The following is a 9,506-nucleotide window of genomic DNA, read 5'->3' on the forward strand; positions in this document are numbered from 1 at the left end:
GCCAGAATTCATAGAGTACTAAAACTACAAGAAAGGACTCCCCATGCTAAAATTAAATTGGTGCTTTACACATCTTCTAACTATGTGAAAATGAGACGCCATATTATAATTGTTGGACTACACCAGTGATTTTCAAAGTGGGGCGCGTGGCCCTCTGTCAGGGGGTCCTTGAAATAATTTGCAATAAATTATAAAATTGTGCTGTATCATTAAAAAGTACATTTCTACAGATGGGGACCATTTGCGCCAATAAAACGAGCATATCGTGTCCGTTACTCCCAACCACGTTAGCTTTGGGCCAATAGAGTCTCTGTTATGATGTCATGTGACACGCAGCTATAAGATCATTATTTTTTAAGCTGAAGCACAAACTGAAAGTCAGCTTTAGACTGGTGAGTTTAAACATCTGGATTTATTAGGACTGTGTCAGTCTTGCTACTTTTAAATAAATGCTGTCAAGTCTGAGAACCCCTGGACTACACTGACTGTGGACTTTCATCTCTCTAGTATGTGGAGAGGAAGGATTTTTACCGTCGTGGACTCGAGCCAGTTGTGCTTCTCCAGCAGACCATGTCAGGACTGGCCCATCTGCACTCTCTCAACATAGGTACCCATCACTGAATAAACAAGCACTTTCTCATTATTATTATTATTATTATTATTATTGGCTGCTTTGTATTACCAAACAACACTTCTCTCCTCTCACGCCTCACCATACTTCTCCTTCAGTCCACAGAGACCTGAAGCCCCACAACATCCTGGTGTCCATGCCCAACGCCCACGGTCGGGTCCGGGCCATGATCTCAGACTTTGGCTTGTGTAAGAAGCTGGCAGTGGGCCGCCACAGTTTCAGTAGAAGGTCTGGGGTGCCGGGCACTGAGGGCTGGATCGCCCCCGAGATCCTCAGTGAGGACTGCAAAGACAACCCGGTGAGTCAGTGGTAGAGCAGCAGCTCTCTCATGGTGGAGAGAAGTATTGTCGGTTGTCAGAATTCAGGTGGCAAGGTGTGGCAATCGCCTCATTTAGAATTCTGATAAAACGATCCATCCATCCATTTTATTCCGCTTATCCGAGGCCGGGTTGCGGGGTCAGCAGGCTTAGCAGGGAATTCCAGATGTTCCTCTCCCCAGCAACGTTTTCCAGCTCTTCATGGGGGACCCAGGCCGGATGAGATATATAATCTCTCCAGCATGTTTTGGGTCCAGCCCCGGGGCCTCTTACCAGTTGGCTCTGCCTGGAAAACCTCCAAAGCGAGGCGTCCAGGAGGCATCCTGATCAGATGCCCGAACCACCTCAGCGGGCCCCTTTCAATGCGAAGGAGCAGCAGCTCTACCCCGAGCTCCCTTCGGATGTCTGAGCTCCTCACCCTATCTCTAAGGCTGAGCCCAGCCACCCTACGGAGGAAGCTCATTTCGGCCGCTCGTATCCGTGATCTCATTCTTTCGGTCACTACCCAAAGCTCATGACCATAGTGAGGGATGTAGATGGACTAGTAAATCAAGAGCTTTGCCTTCCGGCTCAGCTCCCTCTTCATTTTACCCTCACTCATGAACAAGATACTTAAACTCCCTCGCTTGGGGCAAAGATTCACTCCCACAATCCACTGTTTTTCTGCAGAGAACCACAGCAACAGACTTGGAGGTACTGACACTCATCCCGCCCGCTTCACACTCGGCTGCAAACCGCCCCGGTGCGTGCTGAAGGTCGCGGTCTAATGACAACAGAACCGCATCTGGTTCTGTTGATAAAACTATATATATCTAAAAAAAAAAACATGATACAGTTGACAAAACAGTAGGAGCATCACCCAAAAGTTCTCCAATTTGGATAAAACCAAACACTTAAAAACTGTCAAAAGAGTAAAGGCGGGACCCAAAAGACCATTAATGAACCTCATGCCACACTGTGACCTCCTCCATCATTTCCCTCTCTTGTCCCTTGCAGACCTGCTCTGTGGATATCTTCTCTGCTGGCTGCGTGTTTTACTACGTGGTGTCTCAGGGAAGCCACCCTTTTGGCAAATCTCTGCAGAGGCAGGCAAACATCCTACTGGGCACATACAGCCTGGACCATCTGCTAACTGACAAACATGGTGAGGACTAAAACTGTTGCTATTATTTTCATTAGATCACGAGTAGTAATGTAGTTAATGTTGGTTAGTAAGGGCAAGTAGAGAGGGTGGCGTGGATGATTGGTTGTTGTAAGTGTTTGGGGTCAGCTGTGGGGATTATTTGTTGGCAAATATTTTAAAATGATATTCAAAACCAGCATGTTTGTGTCATTTATCAGAGGACATTGTAGCCAGAGATCTTATAGAGCAGATGATGAGCATGGAGCCCCACAGGAGGCCTTCAGCTGAGAGCGTTCTCAAACACCCGTTCTTCTGGAGCCTGGAGAAGGAGCTGCAGTTCTTTCAGGTCAGCTCTTTACTTTATCTGGTATCGATCACATGTATTAGGCTGTTTACTGTGTGTGCTGTGCTATCACAGACTAGTCTGTGCACACGCACACTCGGGCGTCTTTGAAATTGTATAAATCCTCATGTATGTTGTGTTTGGATTTCTCATTAATAAACTTCTCTTCACAAATGCAGGCATATGTGCGCACATGCAGGCTATTTTAAAGGTGCTATTGATAACATTCAGCCACTAGATGTCGCATTCCCCCTCCTCCGTTCCATTGCATTCACTTCACAACACCTCGTTGCCAGGCACTTACCATCAGTCTCGGCCGTTTATCAGAATTACCACGCGATACCAACGTCGTTACACTATCGGCTCACAAGCCTCGTTGGAAGTGGGAACCAAACATCAGATATCTCAACAGAGATAAACAAAACATTCATTTTGGACCCGCAAATTTTTTTTAAATGATTAATACACAATTCTTTTCAGAAAAAGAATATACTTTTATTCAGCACCTTTGTAAAAGCTCTGTGGATGTGTATATATATATATTTTTTTTAGCAGATATTCGTCTACATAAAAATGTTATCAATAAGACCTTTAATGCGATTGTGCCAGGTTGTCTGTATTGGACTGCATAAAGAGCTGATTCTCCATAATATCTACTCCACATGCTTGTAGGATGTATGAAAAACAACCTTTTCAGTTGACTTAAGTCCTCACAGCCACATATCAACCTGCAGAACTTCATTAATGTGCTATAATGATAGCTTTGTCATATCCAAATGGACTGTTTGCACCCTCATTCGTTCAAATGGGACCCATTCACTCAAATAAGTTTGTTTTGTTGCTTATGTTAATGTTCTGAATGAGAACAAGGCTGCCTGACATACTAGTTGAAATTACTGACAGTGTTTTTGTGGTTGTTTGCAGGATGTGAGCGACAGAATAGAAAAGGAAGCGCTGGACGGACCAATCGTGAGACAGCTGGAGAGAGGAGGGAGGGCTGTTGTCAAGGGTGACTGGAGAGAGCAAATCACAGTGCCACTGCAGACGGGTATGAAACTGGCTGAAATGTACACACGTCAATTATAAACTCCGGTTGTAAAAATAGTTTTGTTGTTTCGCTTCAAACTTAACGTTATAGTATAACACTCCATAAAGTTAGAGCTGGTTGGAGAAATGCTTTGACATGCATGACGTACGTTCAGTTGCACTGAATGCTGGATCCTGTCACCACTAAAATATTTCCGTGGGTGGTTAAGTAAGCTGCTTCCTGTCAGCATCGTCACAACGTCAACTTTGGACTTTGCACAGTTTTATTGAGCAGTAAAGCAAATGGCATGGATCTAGTCATGAATTAACCGGGCACATTGTTTGTTTGGGAAATACAGACTTATGTAAGATCATTATGTGCATATTATCTTCATCTGTGAGTGAAGTCTTCAACACTGTGTAATCCATATCCGACATCTCTCCTCTTGCGTTTTTGGCTTCGGAAAAGCAAAAAAATACGACACTCCCCTCTAAACTTTGAGGGATATCTGCTGTCGGATATGCTGGTTCCATACATACCGCTGAAAGCTTCCGGCGCCTAGTTACGGTTGCTAACGTAGGATTGGACTATGGCTGTTCTAGGGAGGGGCTAAAAATTATTCATCACTCATAAATAATTTAAGTTTATAAATGTGCCTTTGATTGACAATTTACAAAACACCAAGTGGACTGCAAAAAAACAACACAATCAGTGAAACTTGCCAGTTCTATAAGGTTTAAAGGTCCAGTGTGTAGGATCTGGCAGACGGTGTGGTGGCAGTTTCTGTTAAAACAAGACACAAACCAACGTAACAACTTACGCATACATTAATAACTAAAGCATCTGCAGATGGACTCACGAGCACAGCCACCTGTTGTGGACTGTGGCAAGTGAGCCCCGAATACAAAGAGTAGTCAGTATTTATACATTTAAAGCATAACATGAAGATAAGTGCAAAGAAGAAAAGAAGAGAAGGATAGAAAGTGTATCAATGCGTCAGCACACAGCAGACAACAGAGCATCACAAGACATAAGTATTTCAGCAATCTGTTTGCAGTTACAGAGAACTAAAATGTCAGGTCACTGTCCTATGGTGACAAAGATGAACATGTGAGGCCCTGAGATTATCTAAAGGTACAGTGTTAAACTGCAGATATGAAAATTGCCATTACAATGGTATCTAGCGGTGAGGTGAGGAGATTGAAGTCTCCTGTGTGCCAAGCGTGTTGGAGCGCTACGGTGGCCGACGCAAAAAACGTGAATGTCCCTCTCTAAAGCCATTTAGAGCCGAGCCAGTGCTTAGAGTATGTGTGTACGTGGGAAGTGAGTGGTGAAGCAAGAGAGAGAGAGCGGCGGTGACGAGAGCTAGTAACGTTATTGACTCCGACCCAAGCGGGAAAGGTTAAGAGTTTAGTTTGTCCGTTCTGGGCTACTGTAGAAGCATGACGGCCGGCTCCGTGAAGAGGACCCGCTCCCTATGTAGATATAAACGGCTCATTCTAAGGTAACAAAAACACGATTTTTATTATCGGGTGAATATACACTAAGGAAAACATACTTATTTATATTATATTCCATTTCTGGACACACTAGTCCTTTTAAGTCTCTCAATTTACATTACATGTCCATCTTATCATATCACCCGCAACCATCTTTAGATAACCGCGTATGCCTGGTCTGAAGTATGCGTGAGGTGTACACATTCTTCTTTTTTAAATACCAGTTTGTGTTTGGGTATGGCGCATGTATAGTTTTTGTGCGTACATATTGTTTGTTTGATGATAAATGGAGAACTCATCTGCATCTCAACTCTCTGTTCTTATATTTCCAAACTTGCTCTGATCAGTCCCAGTTTGGATGCTTCAGGATGAAATAAAAAGACAGCCGTATCCTCTCAGGACTTCCTGTTTACTGGTTCCTTGTCGGATAGTGATTCATTAAGTGAATGATTCATTCTGTGGTTGATGTCATCAGGTGATCATGGGGTTTTGTTTTTCTCTTCTTCTTTGGCAGATCTGCGGAAATTCCGCTCCTATAAGGGCGGGTCGGTCAGAGACCTGATGCGTGCAATGAGAAACAAGGTAGGAATGTGCTCTCACGGCTTTGTGTTTAAGGGTGTTTTCACACTTGGTCCCTTTCAGCCCTCCAAACCAACTCAGAGAGATTAGTCAGCATTTGTTTGCGTATATGTGAACCCAGACCTCCTTGGGAGGTGGTCCGAGTACGGTTCGTTTAATCTGTGCATCGTGAACACAAAGCGCTCCAGGTTCGCTTTGCCTTTTGCCGTAGTATTTTAGCTCTCTTGCACTGTGACTCTCAGATAAACAACACAGAACCATGACAGCTAGTGGACGGGGAGTAGTTTGGACCCGAAGAAGAAACTACTGTACTTCTCCAGATGTGGAGCGAAGAACACATCAAATGGCAATTGTCTACAACGCACAGAAACGCTTTCCTCCAATTTTCAGTTCATATGAAAGCGAGGGCTTAAAAAAACTATGTCAAAAGTACTTTACCACACGCGATAAAATGAGAAAAAGCGGGGAATCCACTGACATAAGACACATGCCCCTTTTACGACAGTATTCTGTGTGGAAGCGCCTGTGCCAGCCCTAAAAATGTCTTTGAAAGGGGAAAGCATTGACCAGCAGTGATGAAGGTAGGAACTATAGTGTGAACAGAGAGAGGACTGAGGCCATTAGAGCTGAAGTGGACCAGAAACAGAACTGAGTCCTCTTTCTGTTGATCCACTTTAAGAGGACTGAGTTTGGTTCGTTTAAAAAGGGACAATATGTGAAAACACCCTAAAAGAAACTGCTCTCTACTGTTCGACTGAACGCTTGACCTTCCTTCAACAGAAACATCATTACCGAGAGTTGCCTGCCGAGGTCCAGGAGACTCTGGGCTCCATCCCCGATGACTTTGTCTCCTACTTCACCTCCCGCTTCCCCCACCTGCTAATGCACACATACCTGGCCATGCGGACCTGCGCATCGGAGAGGCCATTCCTGCCTTACTACTCCACTGCAGAGCAGCTTGCAAAAACACAGGCCCAGTGCACGCACCCCGGGCCACAAAGACAGAACAAGCCATGCGCTCAAACACACACATCACAACCCCAGGAACACACACCTTCTTCACAGGTCCCTCACACATCACCTGCTGAATCGGTGCCCTCCACATCACCAGATGAGCCTGCATCTCCACATTTGCCAGTTCAGACTGTGCAGCCGGCGCCGTCCTCACAGACCGACTCGCACAGTCAAACAGTGAACCCCACGTTTGCCTCAGAATCCCCTACGGATCCTCTCGGGCAAAGAGAATCCAGTCAGTCTGAGACTCCGCCAGATCCTCCTACACTGGAGCATGAGCCAGTGTGAACTGAACCAGAGTCAGGTGGACCCAGCACAGACGGGAGCATTGCCTTCAAGAGCGGACACCAAGCGGGACTCGGCTGCTGCACCGTGAGCTGGTGAGGACCAGGCCTGCAGTGCCTGGGATCCACTGCTGGGTGCCGCAGCTGCACCCTTATTTAAGTGCCTTCTGCTCACCGGGGTTAAAATGTTTCCCAAACAGAACCGTCCACAAGTCTGTCTCTGCCTCGAGGAAGTCGGATAACCAACAGGGTGTTATCTTGTAGCTGGGCTGAGCAAAGAATTTTTGTATTTTATAACGGCATGTCCAAAAAAAAGTGTTTGTCCCACCCAAAACTATCTGGCCTCTCTTGTGGGCAACATGTCTGGATGTTGTTGTTGTTGGGTAGTTTTATAGTGCAATGTTGTATTTCTGAGTGAGCCTGTTCACTGCACAGATACTGTATGTATATTTTTGTATAGACTTGATTCAGAATCTGGATCATTGATGATGAATCATTTAATATGGCCAATGTGCCTTTTTTTCTTTTTTTAAATATTATTACATATTTGCCAACCTTCACAATTTTCCCGGAAGATTCCCGTTTTTCTTTTCCCTCTCCCGGTTTATGACAAATGTTCACTCCTTTTTTTTCTTTTTAGTTATCTCAACCTGTTTCTGGCGCTGTACAGCGTGTAAAAGCCTTACTGTTTCCACCCGGACGACAATACAGCTACACCAAATGTTGTTTTGTCGGGGGGGAAAGAGCTGCTCGCGGTTTGACCTGCAGGTTCAGCGCACGTTGTCAGTGTGCACTGCCCAAAGTTGGGCGTTGCTTTACGCAGTGAAAAAGCCGTCGTGGCGTGTAACCCGCCATCGGAAATTACGGGCTTCAGAGCGCAGTGGTGTCGTTGTCGCGTTGTGTCTGAAAGGACCTTCGGTGAGTGAGAGACGGAGAGAGAAATGGAGTAGGAAAACTGTTCACACCAGAGGAGCAGATTACTCTTATTCCTGAGAATTAAAAGTAAAATTAAAGGAACAGTGTGTAGCTTTTCGGGGATGTATTAGCTGATATGGAATATGATATTAATAAGTATGTTTTCATGAGTGTAAAATTAAATAATGAATGCGTTTTTTACGTCACCTGAAGGCCACCGTAGTTCTACGACACGCTGGTGAAACTGCGGTAACGTGAGCTGCAGAGTGTAAAACCGCCGTACCGCCAGCCGCCGTCTGACTTCCGTTGCTCCTACAGTAGTGTTATTATGGTATGGATGGCCTCTGAGTGAGGCGAACGGCGTTACCACGGTTTTGCACTCGGCGCTCGGAGGAGTGATTGGAGGGGTACACAGTTGGTTGCAATCTGCAACCACACCACTAGATGTCACCAAATCCTACACACTGCACCTTTAAAGGTATTTAACATAAAACTGCTGTTGCAGCGTACTTTATAATTATAAATATTTTGCAGTTTTCGTTGTTTAAAAGTCACCAGAATGCAGGAAACAAACACACATTTTTTGGTTTTGTAATCCTCTCTGTTGTTGTTTTTTTATGTCTCGAGGTTGGCAAGTATGACCATCACTGTGCTGTATGGGTACAGATCTTTAAATTTGACTATGCTAAATGTGCTTGATTCCAGTTAATGCTGCTAGACTGCTTCTCTTTTGTCAATCAAGACTATTGTGCTGACTCGGCAAGAGCGGACTGTTCCAAAGGGTGTTCAGGGTGGCATCTGAATACAGTGGGTCATTTTATTCTCATGTGATTAAGTAGTCAGATATGAGTTTTAGAGGTCAGGCTGCAGAACTCGCGTATAATAACTTTTCAAGGGTGTCAAAGTGAAGTTGATGACTTGCACATTAAATTCTATTTTTTTTATACTGAGATTTTGCTTGTTGATTGATGTTGCTGAAGCTCAAGATGGGGATTTGGGAAATATGGAATATGTAACTACAGTCAGTGCCTAAAAGAAGCTACTTACACTTAACACATTTTGCTCCAAGCTGTTGGTGTGCACTGAATTGCTGGTTAGCCTACGGTGTTACCTTTCTCTGTCTCAGTTTTGTAGCATTGCCAAGCAACAGCAGAAATTTGACTGCATGCAAATGAAGCAGGACAGTAACCGCTGTACAGAGCCAGTGTGTGAATCATTGTATATCTAAAACCTACAGGATAAGAGAGAGGAGGAACACAAACCAGTGTTGGAGAGGTGCTAACCTCAGTGGAAATACAAGGAAAATAGCTGCAAACTCGATGCAAAAAGTGATTTAATAATTTAGCAACGCTTCTACGACAGTCTTTTTAAGGGTAAAACGTTGGTGTGTGACTGTTTTCCTCTACACTAATACATCTAAAACACCAGACTCTCATATCAAGATATAAACCGATGAATACAAATGAACTGTAATGCAGTTTAGCCAGAAAGGAACGCTCGAACATTGGAAATATGCTTGTTCACGATCAGATGAGAAGATAAGATCAGTTTCCTCTCTGTGCATTCAGTACAGAGAGGTTTTGGATGTGTTAACACAACTTTTACTCAAAGACCAGCAGAAGTGGTCCAGGTACCTGGTAAGGATGCCCCACAGGTACCTGGTAAGGGTGCCCCACAGGTACCTGGTAAGGGTGCCCCACAGGTACCTGGTAAGGGTGCCCCACATGTACCTGGTAAGGGTGCCCCACATGTACCTGGTAAGGGTGCCCCACAG

General features: G+C 44.7%; 1 protein-coding gene across 2 annotated transcripts in view; it reads left to right on the forward strand.

Moving 5' to 3' along the window:
- Window positions 1–8,683, forward strand: part of ern1 (endoplasmic reticulum to nucleus signaling 1) — a 30,845-nt gene extending 22,162 nt beyond the window's left edge. Inside the window, exons 16-22 of one of the 2 annotated variants that reach the window (XM_074656759.1) lie at window positions 508–607; window positions 730–929; window positions 1,945–2,092; window positions 2,290–2,417; window positions 3,339–3,462; window positions 5,455–5,522; window positions 6,300–8,683. In XM_074656759.1, the coding sequence (XP_074512860.1) occupies window positions 508–607; window positions 730–929; window positions 1,945–2,092; window positions 2,290–2,417; window positions 3,339–3,462; window positions 5,455–5,522; window positions 6,300–6,821 (1,290 nt within the window). In that variant the 3' untranslated portion in view covers window positions 6,822–8,683. Of the gene's footprint in view, window positions 1–507; window positions 608–729; window positions 930–1,944; window positions 2,093–2,289; window positions 2,418–3,338; window positions 3,579–5,287; window positions 5,422–5,454; window positions 5,523–6,299 lie in introns of those variants that run through there. The other variant, XR_012596798.1, reaches the window with a different exon arrangement.
- Window positions 8,684–9,506: the final 823 nt, after the last annotated feature.

Source organism: Sebastes fasciatus, chromosome 13 (assembly GCF_043250625.1).
Source record: "Sebastes fasciatus isolate fSebFas1 chromosome 13, fSebFas1.pri, whole genome shotgun sequence".
Taxonomy (NCBI): domain Eukaryota; kingdom Metazoa; phylum Chordata; class Actinopteri; order Perciformes; family Sebastidae; genus Sebastes; species Sebastes fasciatus.